Genomic DNA, 19,781 nt, shown 5'->3' with positions numbered 1-19,781 from the left:
TCAGAAACGAATCAACAAAACGTTCAATGTCATGTGTTACTATGATAACACTCAAAGCAACATGCCTTTGTCCGAACGTATTCAGATATCCTGAATGAAAACCAAAATTTAATTAATATTTTCTAGTTTGATTTAGGCTTTCAGGCAATTACCTATATAAAATACTATAGGATATAATTTATGGTATGTGACTGGATAAAACAATAGATACTTTGAAGGAAACTTGAATATATATTGAAAAAATTAGATAATGATAAGAATCGAACGATGGTTTTACCGTCAACGCAAATTCGTTGCTACTGGACCCTAGTGAACGCTCCCCTGTAGGAGCCGTAGAACGCCTGTTCTCCTCCGCCATGGCTGCGCGGCGGTTGTGAAGGAAGTGGAAATCTTAGAGCTCTTTTATAGTGAAATTTGTGACCTTATTAGGACGATTATGCCGCCAAAATGACCTCAGATCGGCCTGTGACCTCCCGGTTGTTCACCACATCGGCAATCGAAGGCCGCATCGACGATGATGAGGTAAAAATGGCGACTCTTTTATTGAGGAGTCTGACGAAGGCGACGAAGCACACATGATTATCATGGCGGCGCCTTCCAAACAGCTGATCATGTCAACACCGACCCATTTTGACCACTTAGTTTATTTTTGTCGGGCCCCATGACCCTGAAACCCACGTGCTAGGCTAGTTTGGTTATCCGTGCCCAATTCTACCCCCTGGGGCGAGTAGGGCACATAGGAATTGTGCCCATCGACGGAACTAATAGGGAACGAGATAAGGTTCCATCAGTGAATAATTTGGGTATTTTGGGCGGGTCAAGGCCAATTTTTAAAATTTAAATGAAATTTTACCATCTGGTGAGGTGTGGTTAGGCGCTGTGACTCAACTGGTATATGTTTGTGCTTTCAAGCTTTAGTTTTCATAGCATACTATTTTTCAAGCTTTGGTTTTCATAGCATACTATTGTTCAAGCTTTAGTTTTCATAGCATACTATTGTTCAAGCTTTAGTTTTCATAGCATACTATTGTTCAAGTTTCAATTTTCATAGCATACTATATTTCAAGCTTTAGTTTTCATAGCATTACTATAATGCCACTATAACTACCGTGTATTGTTAACGTTTTCTCTGTCTGTTGTTGTTATTAACATGTTTTGATAAGTGGATGTGACATCAAACGCTTGTGTTAGCATATGTTTATGTTAAAGTTGCCATATGATTGAAATATAACAAGTTGCTATTGTGAATGCTTGTAAGCTTAAGCTGGTAAGCTGTTTCCAAACTGAAAGATGTCCCACCCAATGCTACATATAAGGAAGTAGTTGGATACCGTTATTTTCACTTTGTTTTCAAATAGATTGTTTGCTTTGTAACAAGACTCAAAATGTATTTGAAACCTGGTAAATATGCAGTATTAGTGAAGCCTAGCCTTTGGTTTAGTTCATTTGACTAATTTAGGACCAACTATTGTTATTACACATTTGCATACGATTTTATTTAGCGGCTGTTAGCATTTTAGGAGACTTTGTATTATGACAGACTGGAACACATTTATAGGACACCATCTAACCTAAACTTCCCAACCTAACCTAACCAAGTAGTCATGTCCTTACCTACGTACCTAACATATTCTTAGCGATGGGGTGGAACATAAGGGAGTAAGGGGGCATGACTGTCATCATACATACATATTGTTTGTTTGTAATTTCTGTAATAGTTAAGTTAGGATGTTTGTACTTGTCTCGTGTCCTTCCCGGGTCTCCTATGGTTAAGTACGCAAGGGGGCCGTGATCTCATTCATCATATATCGAAGTGTCTGAACAATGCTCTTGTAAAGATATACTGTACTAGGATTTTAAATAATCTCAAAAAGAAAGTTTATGTATTAACAACCAGATGGATTTGGTATTAATTTGATTGTATGCTTGCCACAGTATCTGACAATTTGTGCTTCCATTTTCGAAGCCCCTCGTGCTTGATATCTTAGAAAGCTGAAATTTTGTTAAGAGCAAACAAAAAGCAATACTATAATCAAAAGTTTGTTACAATTGTATTGATTTGATAATTAAGACCTTTTTGAAGGTGATTTGTTTACAAAATTTGTGTTGGATTGCAATAGAGGAAATACTTGGAATTTATATTCATCTTGTATTTGTAAACAAACTGGTTAATCTTTTCATATGATTAGTGAAGGAAGACCAAATAGCCGTTTATCCTGTGTGTGGTTTAGTCTTATTTTCAGCCTTGGCATCAACAACTTATATTTTTATTTTTCTGTTCCTAGCTATTTTCCAAATTATATTAGTAAGTCGTCATTATCTTTCAAGCAGTCGTAGATTGCATTCACTCTCTACGTCCATTGCTATTCATCATTTGGAAACAAATAGACGATATACTAGCACCTGTGAAAAACATAAGCAACGGGTGTATTGTTCAGCTTTATTGGCTTGCAAAGTTTCATCAAATTACTGGAAAATATTAAAAATGTGAGCCTGTGATGCCATGGGTATCATTCCAAATGCATCACAAGTTGACTTGCATACTTTGATAATGGGCTTAGCAAACAAGTTTTAAAAGGGATGCAGATGAAACTCAAATTTTCAATGATATCGGTGATTGACCAAGCGAGATGTTGACAGACTGATGTCACAATATGGCTATTGCAGTATTGGCCACTTTGGGAATTTATTCAAAGTTTAGGCAAAAAATTACTGAGGGCCTTGTGTATTGTAGTGGTTGCTGACTGATTTTGGTTTTCATTAGTAAGGGGAGACTGGAAATAATTGTTTTTATGTAATAATACGTCTCCATGAAAAATTGTGTGGAAGAAACTCTCTTAGGAAGAGCTAGGTTGTTTCAGTAGAAATATCTGAACAGTTGTATTTTCAAATGGTGTTAAGTATATTGGTAAATTTGTACTGTTTGTGCCTACACGAAACAAATCGTTGTCATTCAAAAGTGGTATACCGTAGCACGAGCTGGAAACGGCTAATAAAGAATCATGAAGGTTCTGCCAATATGGCAGACTCTCTACCCTTGTGCATATGATGAACAGTGTCTGACTTGCACTGATAAGACATTCTAACCCTGGCTGTTGTAATGTTTGTATGTGTGCTTTCATCTGGCCTTTGAAGTTATTTTATCTTATATTAGTTGCTTTTTCTCTTTTTCGGTATGAGTGCAAATCAAATGACTTTGATACGGATGTGTCCTGGTGTCGTTGGACAGTTATAGAACATATGTGAGTTGTGAGGTTGTTGTCCCTCATCCTTTGTGTCCGGTGTGCAGGGCCCTTTTGCTGCTAGTCGAAATCTCCTTGTGTTTTGTGTAGGAAGAGTTCGTCTTCCCAGTGAGAGAAATTTTATGGCAGGAAGAAGAGGAGAGCTATGCGTGATTGTTTTCCTTCGGAATCTTCATCTTCAGGTTGGACAAGCGTTTTCCTCCTTTGTCATCTCTTCCTCAAAGGGAGATGAGGAAGGACGATGGCCAAGTGATGCCAGATTATGATGACCCTTCTGTTTTCATTAGTGAAAGAGACGATCCTCTTGCTTTGAGTGAAGCTCGCAGTTTTCCGGTTGAGAAGCGCCCTTTAGTGCATACGCTTTCCCCTGCTGTCAGCCTTCTGGATTCTTATGACTGACTGGTTGTATCCGAATATGGATCTCATAGAGAAATCTCAAGCTACAGCAAGTGATCCTCGCCAGTTCATTATTTGAGTCACACGTTGAAACATCAAACCTCGTCAGATTGCCCACCTTTATGCTCGCTGTCGTTATCGATGAAACCTGCACTTCATATCTCTCCTATAGGCCCACGTGTTGTATATACAGTATATGCGTGACAAAAAAGGTTTGCTTAAAGTAGGGTTAGGTTGGATGATCCTCACAGGGAACATAATAGAGCAGAGCCTAGCGGGGCTGACTGTCAATAGTAAGAAAATAGTAGAATGTTGGAGCATCCTCCTTCTTAAAAGGTGAGGGCGAGTCTCGTGTCCATCATTCTGCAGTTTTAGAGATCGTGAGCTGTGTCTGCCTTTCCGCAGTTCTGGAGAGCGCGTCTGTCATCTTGCAGTTCTGGAGATCACGATGATTTTTCTAGCAGATCGCAGTCTCATGTTTCGCGCCCTCCCCTTTCACAGACTCTTTGTCTTGTGAGGGTATCTTCGTATCACCAAGAGGTTTCTCCTGAGATGATTTTGATTGATGGTGATAATTTCTTTCCCGTCCACAAGAGAACTTCTTTTAGAGACTGGGACTGTGGTCCTAGGGATGGACCTGTGCCCCTTAAATTAGAGGTTGTGCCTCATAATGGCATCAAGATTGGGCAAGAAACAAAAAATAGGCCTATGCCTTTTCCTCTTTCCTTGGGTTGTTGTACAACCACATAAACTATTGGCTAGTAGTAGTGGGAGACCAATTAGGCTTACAACTCCCCCGTTCCTTTGATATCTGACAGCGCTGCGCTCCTTTTATATCCGCACACAGAACAGCCACAGCCTTGTACATCCTCTCCAATTCTGCTTAGGTATCAAGGGGAGATTAAACTAATCCCCTTTGACTTTGATACCGTTCCAGGAAGGGAGAACATTAAACCGGACCATTGAAATTTAGTTGTATAGCCTGACCCTGCCTCACCTGACATGTTTATAGTTCAGGATGACCCCATTAATCCTTCTCTCTCACTAGGCCCAGTTCCTGAAGTGAGACGAGAACGGAAGAATATTTCACAGAGATATAAGAACCGGCGTCCACCGGTCAAGGCATGGTATGCAAGTCATCCACTGTCTAGCAAGAGTGTTTGGATGGAGTATCTGGAACAACTTTCTTCAGAGCAAGGGATCCTCTAGTTGACTGTGATTCCTGTGACCCAACCGGGATAGATCTGTTGGAACCTGGGGAGGAGTAAGCACTTCTGAGAATATTTGAATTATCCGTAAGTTGAAGGATGTGTTCTTTCCCGAACCACACAGCTCAAAGCACCAGCCAGAGTTGTCTTAGTCTCGGTAAACCCCTCTCATAGGCAAGATGGTTCTATGTCTCAAATCTTCTGTCAATTAGTAGTGACGATGCATCAGTGGGTGATGGTCAATATGGTTCACCTCTTAGCGCTGTTTATTCTAGGGAAAAGACAATCTGAGTCTACGAGATCAGATCGTTGGCGAAGGAATTCCTGATTTTGTGGAGTTCCCCAATCATAGACATGTTTGCCACATACCTGAACAATCTGAGAGTGTATTGCTTTCCAGATCCTTCAACAGTCATAGAGGATGGCTTTCAACGCTCGTGGGATGGGATAGTGTATACAGTATGCGTTTTCCTACTTTTGTCTTATGAGACGGGTAATCAACAAGATCATGTGGACAAGTAACCTTCAAGTGACACTAGTTGTCCCTAAATGGCCTTATGTTATGCAGAGTGATACCCAGACCTTCTCAGCCTTCTTGTGGAGATCCCAAGAGAACTGTCAAGTTGGCACTATCTGCCATGTCAGTCACTCATCAGGAGATATCACAGTCCATTACCCACCTCTCTCTCCACAGCTGGGGGTTATCCAGCATCTCCAGAGAGAAAGAGAGAGGTTTTTCGTGACCAACTGCGAAGCAACTACTGTACATTATCTGAATACCTTCGCAAGTCGTCCACAGCAGTCTACCAGGCAAAGTGGTCCCTATTCTGTGATTGGTTTACAGTAGTTGATGGAACACTACTTCACTCGAGGCCTAGTTTACCTGTAGGGGAAGCTTCTTTCAGTAGCCATTGTGAAAGGCTATTGCTTGGCCTCAAGTCACGGTCTTCATCTAAGTGAGGATTGGGGTGACTTTCTTCAAATTTTGGTGGTTCCTCTAACTCCAACAATTCTTTGTTTGTCAGTGGTTGCTTGTGAACCTTGATTAATTGCATACAATCTTGTTCTCCCAACTCAATCTCAAGTTCGGTACTCGGCCTACTAAATTCCATGAGGTGTCCTTAACTGGCTTTTCAAAGTTTTTAAAAAAAAAGCTCAAATTTAGGGTACTGGCCCAAGAAGTACTTATGTTCAGCATTGCTTTGATATATATTATCCCTTCCTGGTATAAGATATGCTGTAAATAATAGCACTTGAATATTGCTATGATGCCCTTGTCCTTGAGTTGTATAAAAGAGGTGGTTTTAGCAAGAAGACGTCTTGCATTTGAGCCCATGTCGTTCAGATGTATGGAATGTCGGGACATTGTCGTGTTTCAACATAATCATGAATGGAAGTTTCTTTACCGTGCAGTACTCCTTTAAACCATTCTTCAAAATATCCATGTTGACCCATTACTTTGGATTAGCCATCCAGATTACATAAAGGGTGGACTTGATGTTCTCGATGGTCCGTTGATTAATTGCTTGGTACATTAACAAAGGCTTTACCTTGAAATTGCCTGAATGGTTACCCTCTAACATTAAAGTGGCCTATCATTGGCTACTTGTACTCGGGCGTAGGTTTTTTTCCATAGGAATAAATGAGCAAGTGGGCTTTCAAAGTTTTGGGAAATTCCCCTGAACCAACGGTATCAGCAGCAGTAGCCACTGATATTTGCATAGGAGATTAGGTTCCAAGTAATAAAATCCCCAGACAGATTAACTGTATAATAAAGTCTGAGGTAGAGAACCTCACTTTGACTCAAATCAAGGTAGTGCTGTACTTGGAAGAATGACAATTTGTCATAGGCATTTGTATTGAAAGAGATGATAGTAGTACAACTTGAAAGAGTAATTTAGTAATATGGAATCTTGAAGGTGAAATAGAACTGCCAGAAGTCTAGCAAAGGTTAAATTGATGTTAGAGTATGCTCAGACCAAAGTGTTGAAACAAAGGTTTGAGTCGAGATTGTAGGGATTTATTTCAAATGTATTTGAAATAGTATTAATGGGCAACTAAACTAATGCTTAACTGCTAAGTTATTATTTGTGTAAAATCTTTCAAGCTATTCAGATGATATTTAAGTAGAAATATTTTCATCAGGTTTATAAAAGAAGCCTGTACGATAACTGGTTTGTTATAGAATATTGAATGATTGGTCTTACATGGAAGATATTCAGTTGTAAAATCATCTTTATTTTTTTTTTTCAGAAATATGACAAGGCTTACAACAATGTTATCAACCTTACTCGTGGATTAACAGAAGAAGAGAGTCATCTTGAGCTGAACAAAGCCCTTGATGATCGAAAGGCCCATGATGAACTGTGTCTTGGCCTCTTAGTTAGTATTTTAGCAGATCCTTCAGCTGCAACTCGGGTAAGTTAGTTGTACCATAGTGATTTCTTTCTAAATGTTGAATTTTTATTTAAAGGTAGATTTTATGTGATTTTAAACATTTTAAAAATGAAAAGTTGTTCCGTAACTGGAATACAAACCACGCTATTTAATAGGGGTATTACTTTCGGCGTAGCTGAAATGACAAGCCATTAATTTTTAACGAGGGTTTACTACGCACAACGCAAGTTAGCGGGGGTTAGGGGAGGGTAGCTTGCTACCCCCCCCCCTTCTCACACACCTGTGCTTGAGCTCACTTTGCTCTCGGCTCGGATGGTGGTCAGACATGTCCGCTCTCATCCTCGCTCGCATATTGGCAGCCTTTAATACTTTTTTTCTTTCTTTTTCTAGGTACTGTGTATGTGAAGTTGGCCTCTGCAACCATGCGCACCTGCCCTGGTTTTCCCGACCCCCCCCCTGTGGAACGTTCATGTCGGCGGTCGAGACTGATCCTCACGCCCTTTGTCCTTCTTGTAGGGGCCAACTGTGTGATAGTGTCAACAAGTGTAGTGAGTGGTCTGCCTCACAGTGGGAGTGGTTTTTGCGACGACAGAAGAAGTACAAACGGGATATTTCTCCTTCGAAGGTTGCTTCGAAGGGAGAAGAACCCAATGCCTCTTCTTCCGTTGCCCAAACCTCCTCCAAAGCTCCCACTCGGTCGGTCTGTTTCGAGAGACCATCGAGTGGTAGCGTAGACCGAATTATTTCAAACCAACCTCGGGTCTCGAGAGATAATGTTGCTTCCCCTAGCAAAGCAGCTCCACCTCTCCCCCTGGGGAGGACATGTCACTAACTTCCCTTTTTCAGCTTTGGTCCTCCTTGGGGCTTACTGGTTTGCCCTCCAAGGAGGTTTTGCTTGATTATATCCACTTGGGTACTGCTATCAAGCAATCGTCGTCACCGTCAGAGGTAGATCCTCTGTCTCTTGTCGACGTTGTAGTGTCAGGTATCCAATGCGTTTTCACCCATCTCCTCTTCCACTCCAGACTCTACGGTAGCTGACGGATTAGTTTCCCCCGTTCCTGATCATCCTACGAGGGGGAAACTAAGTCCATCGTCAGTCTCTCCTGCTAGTGTTTCTTCCCCTCAGGAGAGTTCACTTACAGAGACTCCTCTTCGGAGGACTGCAAAAGGTCAGATTGCTGATCCAACGGTCCCCAGAGGGCGCATCCGTTGGAAGGCTCGCCTTCCTCTTTGCCCTAGAGACCTTCCTTCACCTGTAGTGAGGAGGCGCCTCTTTGGTTCAACGTCTTCTATGCAGTCCCCCGCAGTAGAGCCTCTAGACTGATCATCCATCTCTGCACCTGCATTTGTCCTGGATCTCTCTGCAGATCGTTCGCGATCTCCTTCGGTGGAAGGTCGTCCTTTTAAAAGACACGTTGACCTTCCACCCGACAGACCTGCCGGCCTGCCGTCGCCATTCCTGCATGGGCCTAACAAGGCTCCACCTGAACATGCTATTGCACGCCAACAGTTGATGCGCTTCGCGCGCACGAAACCTGACCAGCGCTCATCAGTAGCTCGTCAGGCCCCATCACTACAGCGCGCTTATCATCCTACTTGCCCTATCACAGGGCATCATCAAGTGCTTAAGCGCAAACATGCGCATAAGCGCTAGCAAGAGCATAGCTCCACCACGCACCATGCGCGCCCTCATGCGCACATGCGCCAACGATCTCCTGCGCACTCTGTGCCCGCGCGCCAACGTTCTCTTGCGCAGCAGCACTCTCCCGCGCGCCAACTTTCTCTTGCGCAAGAGCACTCTCCCGCGCGTCAACAGTCTCCTGTACGTGCACATACGCGCCCTACAACATACTCTCCTGCGCACCATCTTACGCGCCAGGTATGACCTGCGCGTCAACTTTCTCCTGTTAGCAGGCTTGCAGATGTGTCAGCCATGCTACCTTCACCCGCGCGCCATCCCTTACCAACGCGCCAGCCTTCTCCTGCGCGCATCCACAAGGATATATGCGCACGCTCGCCAACCCTCTCCTAGGGATGCCCGCCAACATTTTCCCGCGCACCCATCATGGATCTACTGCGTGCGTGCGCGCTAAGGGATATTCTCCTGCGCGCGCGCCCCAAGCCTTAAGCAGATGCATGTGAACACTCCTGTGCCCGAGCACCAATATTCTCCCTCACGCGAGCGTCAATATTCTCCTGCGCGGGAGCCTACGTATCACAAGGAATGACGTTCGGTAAGGTCGCCATCGCCTCATTCCCCTCCCCGCAAGCCCGTACCACCCTGCATTGTGGGAGAAGGGAAATTTCCAGAGTTCAGGATCCCAAAGCTACCACAGGCGAACCCACCTATTCCAGTGACTCCTCCCAGGGATCCTTAAGTCCCTTTCCCTTCAGGGAGTATGTCTGACAGTGCGTCTGTCAGCCAACAGCCCTGATCAGAGCCGTAACTCAGGCATTCAAGCCTGTCCTCTCTGATTTGGGACACAGAACCATGGCTTCCTCTACCTCACTGAAGAGGAAGTGTGGAGTTCTGGACGCCGTCACTTCCCTGAGGACGAAGCTGACTTCAGGCAGACCTTCGAAGCAAGTTCCTCCTATTCCTCGGACGAAGATCTCCCGTCTCCAAGGGAATCATGCGAAGAGAGACTTTCCCCCATCGCACCAATGGAGGAAACCTCTTTACGCACCGAGAGTTCCACACAGTCAGGGATTTAAAGGAACATGCCACCCTCATTAATGTTGGAGTCTTACATCTTTCCAAGGAAGGAATCCAAAGACTCCAAAACATTGCCTAAGTCCTCCACTAGGGCTAGGATGGAGCCAGCTAGCCACTCAGGGAATGTCCACGATTCTACCCAAGAAGAGCCTTCGGGAATAGAAGGAGACTTCGCTGCAAGTCCTACAACAGGAGGAGACCAGCAAGAGTCAGAACACGCATTTTGGCAAGTTCTAACTCTAATGAGGGCTCTCACCGGGTTTTCCGACCCAGAGATCCCTACTCGAGAGGGCAAAGACACTTGTCTTAGACCGCGTCTTTGGTACTCAAAAGCCCTCTAAGACCAGTGCAACCCTGCCCTGGTCTCAAGGGGTAAAGAGTACCATGGACAAGATCTCCCTGCAGCTCTCTGAAATGTTCTCCTCCAACTGCTCCGGTACCACCAACAAGCTTCTCCCACCTCCTCTCGTACAGCAGAGGAGGTACTTTGAGATCCTAGAGGAGCCTTGTTTAGCTCTTCCACTTCACCACTTGCTGGAAGAGCTAACCAGGGGAGTCCCTCTTGAGAGACTCCAGCCGGCAACGTACCAGGAAAGCTATGGAAACCTTCCTTCTCTCAGGTACTCGCACGATCGAGTTTCTGGCCCACCAAGTCTCGAACTTGTGGGCAAATACCATCCTGAAATGTCGGGATGCAGTAGCTGAGAGATTCCATCAGAAGGTCCCTAGCGCTGAGATCAATATGCTCAGACATTCCTCCATGGAGGAATCTGTTCTATTCGAGCCTAAGGATGTGGAACATGCCGCTGAGAGGTGGAGGAAGTCACATCAAGACTTACTCCTTCATAGGGCTTTAACATCCAAGCCCTATAAGCCTGCAGCACCACAGAAGTCCCGTCCAGCCAAGACCACTACGACGACAACAGCAATAAAGACGATGGTGTCTAAGCCCTTTCCTGTCAAAGAAAGGAAAGGCAAAAAGTCCTCCAGGGGAGGCAAAAATCCTAGAAATAGCAGGCGTGGCTGCAAACGCTAGGATAGGCAGTCCCCTTGCATTTCCATCAGTGGGGGGATGCCTACAAAGTTGCACAAACGGGTGGAAGCAGCTCGGGGCCGATTACTGGACAATCTCCGTCGTCGGTCTAGGATATCGCATCCCGTTCATAACATCTCTGCCTCCCCTGACGACGAAGCCAGTGTCATTGAACGCCCTTGCCATGGGACCGGCAAGGGGGCAAGCCCTTCGGGTAGAAGTCCAGACCCTGTTGAAGAAGGGCGCTCTCCAAGAGGTCCTCAACGAATCCCCAGGCTTCTTCAGTCGACTTTCTTGTGATGAAGACGTCTGGAGGCTGGAGACCAGTCATCAACCTCTCAGCTCTGATCAAGTTTGTCAAACAAACTCCGTTCAGCATGGAGACGGCACACACGATCAGACTAGCAGTAAGACCGCAAGACTTGATGTGCACACTGGTCCTAAAGGACACGTACTTCCAGATCCCAGTCCATCCGTCTTCAAAGAAGTACTTAAGATTCAGCCTGGACAACAGAAAATACAAGTTCAATGTGTTGTGTTTCGGTCTTTCCACAGCACCACAAGTCTTCACCAGATTGTTCAACCTAGTATCATCTTGGGCACACAGGATTGGCAGTTGTCTCTTCCGTTATTTGGATGACTGGCTTATCCTAGCAGACTTGGTGTTAACCTTTCTTCAACACCGAGACAAACTTCTGAGATTTCGCCAAGATCTGGAGATCATGGCAAATCTCGAGAAGTCCTCCCTGCTTCCCACTCAAAGACTGGTATACTTGGGCATGATTATAGACACCACTCTCCACAAAGCCTTCCCATCAGACGACAGGATAGCAAGGCTGAGGAAGGTCGCAAGACCTTTTCTCAGATGAGAAGAACTTCCAGCCCAATCATGGTTACGTCTCCTTGGTCACCTTTCATCGCTGGCCCGTTTAGTTCCCAATAGTCGACTCGGGATGAGATCCCTCCAGTGGCGACTCAGGTCTCGGTGGAATCAAGCTTACGAATCCCCGATCATGCAGATCCCCATGGAACCTACGGAACTGACGGACCTCCAATGTGGGTGGCAGACGAGAACCTACGAAAGGGAGTGGATCTTCTCGTCCTCCCCCCGGATTTGATGCTGTTTTCAGACGCTTCAAAAAAGGGGGGGGGGGCCTCCTGCTGCACCACACGACCTCAGGCCTCAGGTCAGAGTCAGAAAAGTACCTCCACATGAATCTCCTTGAGATGAAGGCCATCTTTCTAGCCCTTCAACAGTTCCAACAGTACCTGGCAAGTCACTCTGTGGTGGTAATGAGCGACAACACCACAGTAGTGGCCTACATCAACAAACAAGGAGGTACTATTTCGCAGCAACTATCCCATCTAGTAGTAGAGGTACTGAGATGGGCCGAAATCCACTCGATACCAGTATCGGCATGCTTTATTCCGGGCAAAAGTAATGTGCTCGCCAACAACCTGAGCAGAGCATCTCGGATAATGAGTACTGAATGGTCTGTGGATCATCTAGTAGCCAACAAAGTCCTGACTTTGTGGGGTTCTCCGACTGTGTACCTCTTCGCAACGGCCCTGAACTTCATGCTCTCGCTGTACTGTTTCCCAGACCCCAAGGCTCTCTGGCAAGATGCTTTCCAACAGTGGTGGGACAACATCGACGTTTACGTCTTTCCTCCATTCTGTCTGAGGAGGAGGGTACTCAACAAGACCAAAACATCATCAGCAGTCTACCAGGCAAAGTGGAAAGTCTTCTGTGGTTGGTGTCGTGGAAGGGGTATCTCCACTCGATGCCACTATTCCAGCAATAGCGGAGTTCCTCATGTATTTGCGTGAAGAAATGCGCCTATCAGTCTTGGCAGTGAAAGGCTATCGCTCAACCTTAAGCCTCGCCTTCAGGCTGAAAGGAATGGATATTTCTTCATCGCTAGAACTTCTTTACTCATGCGGAGTTATGAACTTAAATGCCCTTAGTCGGAAGTGAGACCTCCCCCATGGATCGTGGTTAGAGTTCTCAGGTTTCTTGAGAGACCTCTCTATCAACCATTATGCCAGGCATGAGATCACCACCTAACTCTGAAGACGGTGTTCCTGCTAGCTTTGACCTCGGCCAAGCGAGTCAGCGAACTTCATGGTCTCTCGTATGACATCGCTCGTTCAAGGGGATGGGGGAGAGGTAACGCTCAGCTTCGTCCCTGAGTTTATTGCTAAGACTCAGAACCCGGGAGTAGCGGATCCTCGATTTGACTCCTTCCGGATTTCTAGTCTCCGTACTGTAACAGATGACCCAGACCGTCTCTTACTATGCCCTGTAAGGAGCTTGAGGCTGTACCTCAAGAGACGAGCCGCAGCCCGTCCTCGTGTGCCAGCACTATTCGTCAGCACAGGAAGGACTAAGAGGAGGGTCACCAAGAACACCATCTCTGCATGGATTCGGAGGGTCATTGACCCGGCACTGAATCCAGACCCTCCTCCGTCACGTCGTCCCAGAGCACATGATGTCAGGGGCATAGCTACGTCCCTGGCCTTCAAAAGAAATTTTTCAGTGACGCAAGTTCTTCAAGCTGGGGTGTGGAAAAGATAGACCACGTTCACATCCCACCACCTGCAAGACTTGACCCACAGGAGACTCGATACTTTCTCTATCAGTCCTGTGGTGGCTGCAGAACAGCTGGTTTAAAACCTCAAGCTCCTTATTGGACAAGTAGCAGAAGGTTGAGGGCTTGTTCCCTGGTTTTAGTCTGCATGAATGAAAAGGTTTGACTGGCCCTTATTCTTTTCTTCATCATCCCTCTCTTGGGGAAAGCAGCATCTGGGGTTCTCTGCATAGCTGACGTCAAACCACTGCAGGTAAACCATGCTCCCTTGTGTTCCTATTATTAATATTAATACTGTTATGTCCCCATACCCTGACTAGGTGGTGTTGGGAAACACTTAGTCTACAAGTTTCCATCTAAAGAACTTCGGAACAGCTTTCTAGGACGAGTCACACTTCTTCATACCTTCACACACAGCTTGCGTAGGCCGCAGACCTTGCGTAGCAAGGTTTTAGCGAGGTGTAGGGGCTCCATATTTTTTTAGTGCTAACACTCGGGTAAGGAGCCCCCGGGCAAAGCCAAAAAGCCAGACTGGCTGGGATGTCCACCCTTCCTAATGGGTGAGTCACCCCTATTAAAATGCATGGTTTGTATTCCAGTTACGGAACAAATGACAAATTCATAGATATTTTGTATTTTTCCTAACTATACAAACCTTAGCTATTTAACCAAACTTGCCTGCCAGCCCTATCCCCTTTGAAGTCCTACCTTTAAGCAAAGTGAGCTCAAGCACAGGTGTGTGAGAGTGGGGGCGGGTAGCAAGCTACCTTCCCCTACCCCCGCTAACAAGCGCCGTGGGTAGTAAACCCTCGTTAGAAATTAATGGCTCGTCATTTCAGCTACGCCGAAAGTAATACCCCTATTTAATAGCTAAGGTTTGCATAGTTTGGAAAAATACAAGTTATCTACGAATTTGTCATATTTTTCATTTCTACCTGTATATACAGTAGATAGTATTCCATGGACAAGGGTACTTAAGAGGTCTTCCTGAATTTTTCTTTCATGTTATTGCTCTGGATGGTGTGTTTTAGGGGATTAAAAGATTATAATCCCTTCTCTAAAGATTGCCTATTTGTTGGAGTATTTTATTTTGTTTCTACATGAATGCAAACCATGATACTTTAAAAGGATTATGACTTCAGTAAACTGGAACAGCAATTTGGACTTTTAATGACATAAACGTCACTTTGACTTTAGCTGTTGGACATTACAGATGTACTTTTCAGTGTCCTCATCTGGATGTTATAATCTTTTACTTTGTCTTTCATATTGAATAAATGCAATGTTTCCTGATAGTTGTAATTGTGCAAGTTTCCTGTACTATCTGCCATTATCCAGCATGCGTGTTCCTGTGGGGTTACATGTTCGTTTCTGTTTTATCCCTCGTGTGGCTTTACCATAACCGGCACCTAAGGAAGCCGGGGTCCTTAGTCATCACTGGTGCTGTCAGAAGAGTTCTACAACTGCTGAATTGTTCTTTCCTTTGGTGTGTGACAATTCGGAATGCACTAAGGACATTTCACCAGGTTGTGCTATTGTGCTTTCTTTCTCCATGCGAATGTCGTTATTGGCCTACATAACACTGAAAACTAAATTCAAGTTCTCCCTTCGTTAGTCTTCACTGCAACGTCTAGAAGAGTAGGCAATGTTATCGAAGAAGTCCAGGAAGTCTGATAGGAATTGCATACACAACCTCTGCTGTTTCTATCCAAGGAACCTCCCTTCTTGAGTGAGTGCCAGGGGTTGCTCTATAGCAGGAAAGAACATGATGCACACAACACAGGGAAGTGTCTGGGTACTCGGTTTGGTTACTGGGTCTCATGCTGGGATGTTATGGCTTAGAGTTGTCCCGTAGAAAGAAGAAACATCGGCACTCACAACTATTGTACTAGCTGAGTGCAGTCACTGCCATTTTGGATGGAAGGGCGAGCCCATCTTTCCTCCTTCCTGGACAATCTCTCAGGTTACTAGTTAAGTCCAGTCTAAGTGCTCATACAACCACAGATGCCAAATAGTTGCACGGTTGTCAGCAAGGATCTTCCCAACCAAAGATAGGCACTCACATGATGCTGCTATGCCCTGTGTGGTGTTACGCTATTCCGTTCGCTTGCCAAAGGCTAAGGCATGTCGTTTCCCTTAGCCAAGGTATGAGTACTAGAAGCTGTTCAGTCATTGAAGGATACCAGCCAATGCTAGTTTACCCCACTTCATGTTTGAAAACCAGCTAGCAAATATCCCTTGCAAAGGAAGGGTCCTTTGTAGTACATGAAGAGAATCATTAACCCTCTGGCACCTGACTGTAATCCATTAATTATGGTGGCAGAAATCTTCAAGACTTAGTCTTTGCTTGTATTCATAAAGGTATTGTCCTCCAGAGGTAACTGCAGCACCTATCAAAGGAATAACTTAAGCTCAGTGATTGGCACTTTGGTGTCCTTCAGAGATCTAACCAGCAGTTATTGTGCTATTGTCAATTCTTCCTTGCAGGTTTTTTTTTTTGAGAGAGATTAAGTACTATTTCATCAACCTGAGGAACCCCTTAAGCAATAGCCTATCGAATAAATCTTGCATTCCCGCACTCTTGACAGTTGAGGTGTGACATGCTAAAGGAGGTGGACCTTCTCCTTTGTTGATTGATTCAGTGATTGCAGCATGGACAGCAGCAACCTGGTGGAAGACTGGGACACAAGCACATTTCATTCTCTTGCCTGGATACTTATCATGGAAGCCGCTTCCAGGACCAGTCTAAATAGCTTCCTTGTCTTTCTGCCATTTTAAGAGTGGGGATATGTTTTTTGTGTGCTCTGGTGTTTACCTTAGAACTTCTCCCACCGCTAAGTATTAACAATTTATTCATGTTCTATATGGTGTATAATTTGCGTTTTGATTTTCTGTTAATTTTAATTATTGGGATGCCTTTGGGCAATACAGTGGTAGCTCGGTGGTTTAAATTCTTCAGGACAGTTGTAGGCTCCCTATTCTTAGGGACAGTTAATGGCTTCCCTATTTAAACCACTATCCTCCCCTTTTCTCACTCCAATCCAGTTGTTAGTTACATTTTAGTATCTGAAATCGGAAATTTTGCTCTTTTGGAGTAAGATGCTCTGAAAATCATATGCGCTTCTACAGTTGGCTTTTCCTGTGGAGAAGGCTGGAGACTGATCATAGACCTCTCACATCTAGAGTTTTTTTTTTTTTTTTTTTTTATTTAATCAGTTTTAGAGTGGATTCCAGCCATTGACTTCTTTGTGAGAGAGAGTGACTTGATGCTTTCGGTAAACCTGCAGATTGTACGTATATTTTCAGATACCCCTCCATCTTAATTCTTATCACTGAATGAATCATAGTCCCAGTGATTGGTTTTTAGCCTTAAACCCCATATATCATCATCGTCGTCCTCCTGGACTCGCAGACTTGTTGATCATCCTGCTAGTAGTGATTTTTTTTTATAAACAGGGTGAAGGATTCCATGGTGTAGTTCCTGTCCCATCAGAAAGAAACAACTCTGCTCTGTAAGATCATTCTGGGATACCTATCGTACTTGGAGGAACTTATCCTGCACGAGAGGGCCTATCTTATGTTCCTCCAGTAGGTTGTGGAATGATCTTCCTAATCTCGCAGTTGCATCGGTCGAACTTCAAAAGTTCAAACATGCTGCATCATCGAACCGTCCTCCATCGTTCCTAATTCCACTTTGTCAGGATGTAAGGGATGATTTGACTGTAGCACAGATGTAAGAGTAATAGAAGTAATTACAATTGATGTGTTAAATGAAAATCATAGAAAGTAATGAACTGGACGATGTGGGGAATTGCAGTGTTTGTTCTCACTCTTGTCAAAGCTTTTTATTGTCTAGATAGTTACAGAGTCAAAGTACATATTTCCTCTAAATTGAATATTATGAATTTTGGTGTTTTTAATATAGTGCCCTCATACCACACACATTATGGGCAAAATTCTCCTTTTTTATTTATTTATTTTTTAAAATGAGATTGTTGCTAGCATTTCACTTCTGTGTAATCAATGTTCAAGAATGGCTTCTGTTGAATTTTGACATATTGTAGTTAGTTTGAAATTAAACCTTAATGAATTGGATTGGGAGAAAAGTAGAAAGCTAGTTTGAATTTTGAGTTATGGTGTATCAGTAACATTACATTCTTCTTTTTAGCATTACCACGACCTCACGCTTGTCTCGCGAGACTCCTTGAAGATAGTAACAGAGACCCTAATACAGCAAATTATCGGTGAACGTTTCTCGAGGCTATCAGATAATACTAGAAGACAGCTTTTGTGGCTTGTGAGGGAACTTGTCAAGACTGGCATAAATAATGTTGAAGGAGTTGTTTGGTGCCTTTTACGACAGATTGCAGGGGGAGATGTGTCTCAGAGAAACGTTTGGTTAGCAGAGAGCCTGGTTGACATTCTCAGAGAAAACAGGTAAAAAAAGTTATGAACTGGCTAATTAAATATTCTATTTTTGATACATGATGCTCTACTGTAACTTGGTATAATGAAATTAGGATTATTTTGCTATGTGAAGCTGCATAATTTTTATTCTATATTTGGCTGCAACTGTTGAATATATTGTAGAATGTTTATTTTTAATTGTGTTTTTATATATTACACACTTTCATGAATAATGATTTTATTAATTTTTTGAACTTTGAATTTACAAAATGATTTTATTTTTCTCAGGCCATGGCTAGACAAATTTCCAATAATTGTCGCTTCAGTAGCCTACACATATCTACGCATTCTGGAGGACCACCATGGCCCACAGTTTGCAAACCTCAGGCAAAAGGAGGTTGGATTTGTTGTTGGTCTCTTGAGGGAACGGTTTCAGGTAGGTAAAAAGATTTACCTAAGGATTTCCCGTAGATATAAATGAAGTTTAATATATCTCTTTCCTGTAGGATCAGTTTGTCTTGATTCCAGTCTGTGGGTTTATTTTTGAAAACTATTGAGAAGGTTCTAACAGTTTTTAAAGATTCGTTATTCTCGGGGAAACATTTCTTTAGGTTTTGATGAAATGCATTTTTAGTTCTTTTATCTTGCGGCATGATTATTGTAGTTGGTTAGTTTGATGCTTATGACCCATTTCATTATCATTTGGTTAAATCAGATTAGTGAGGGAAGTTTGTGTACTATAATGGCTCCACCCAAATTATTTGTTCTGAAATTATAGTTGAAAATTGCACCACGATGAAGGTAAAGTTAGACATTAAATTGTGAAGACCTAATGGGTAAAGGAACAGATAATGATTAAAAGGCATTAGATAATGCAGCTGGTGCCAAAGTGCCAGTGTAAAATACCTTTAGTACCACCTAGAATATGTCATGCCTCCTTACAGGTGGTTAAAATCATTTACTATGCATGTGACATCATAAATATATACAAGTTGGTGTTTGCGCAGTAATTTATTCATATTGCAAACTTGTAAACAGCTAATGCTAGGATAAAATTAATGTTTTTACCGGTTTTAATTTATTTAGAATTATTGTTTTGCAAACAAATTGTTAGTTTCGTTTTTTAATACCTAACTATGCTGTATAGGGTATATTGTTAGCATTTATAAAAAAAGTTTCATAAAAGGGTCTTGTCATTGAATTTTGGTATTTCAAGGTTATATTTGTATAGATATTTTATTATTATTCCAGAAAATTACAAACTGGTTGAGATACCTATTAAACAGCATTTAAAGTGGAATTACTATGCCTAAAGCCTAGCTAGTGGTTGTCTGTAGTAATCTGTAGTTAATAAAGTTAGCCACAGCCTCACATTCACAAAAATCTGATATCAATAAGGATGGCTGGTAATCCTTGACCAGAGAATGCTCTCTCACAAGATCTAAAATTAGGAATAGAACAGATGTGTTGGAAGATTTAAATATAAATTGTTCCGTAACGAATACAAACCACACTTATTTAATAGGGGTATAACTTTCGGCGTAGCTGAAAGGACGAGCCATTAATTTTTAACGAGGGTTTACTACCCACACTGCTAGTTAGCGGGGGTAGGGGAGGGTAGCTTGCTAAACCCCCCCCCCCCTCACACACCTGTGCTTGAGCTCACTTTGCTCTCGGCTCGGATGGTGGTCGGACGTGTCTGCTCTCATCCTTGCCGTCATATTGACAGCCATTAACGCTTTTTGTTCTTTCTTTTTCTAGTTACTGTGTACGTGAAGTTGGCCTCTG

At 43.4% G+C, this 19,781-nt stretch overlaps 1 protein-coding gene across 1 annotated transcript in view; it reads left to right on the top strand.

The window, feature by feature from the left end:
• The first annotated feature begins 317 nt into the window (after nt 1-317).
• The window catches only part of IntS3 (integrator complex subunit 3), a 62,475-nt gene continuing 43,011 nt past the window's right edge, over nt 318-19,781 (top strand). Inside the window, exons 1-4 of the mRNA XM_068377043.1 lie at nt 318-522; nt 7,100-7,264; nt 17,755-18,023; nt 18,282-18,429. Of these exons, the coding sequence (XP_068233144.1) occupies nt 448-522; nt 7,100-7,264; nt 17,755-18,023; nt 18,282-18,429 (657 nt within the window). The 5' untranslated portion in view covers nt 318-447. The remainder of the gene's footprint in view (nt 523-7,099; nt 7,265-17,754; nt 18,024-18,281; nt 18,430-19,781) is intronic.

The sequence above is a fragment of the Palaemon carinicauda genome, chromosome 7, assembly GCF_036898095.1.
Source record: "Palaemon carinicauda isolate YSFRI2023 chromosome 7, ASM3689809v2, whole genome shotgun sequence".
In the NCBI taxonomy this organism is placed as follows: domain Eukaryota; kingdom Metazoa; phylum Arthropoda; class Malacostraca; order Decapoda; family Palaemonidae; genus Palaemon; species Palaemon carinicauda.
Note: the sequence above shows the minus strand (reverse complement) of the source record. Positions and strands in the feature narration are given on the sequence as shown.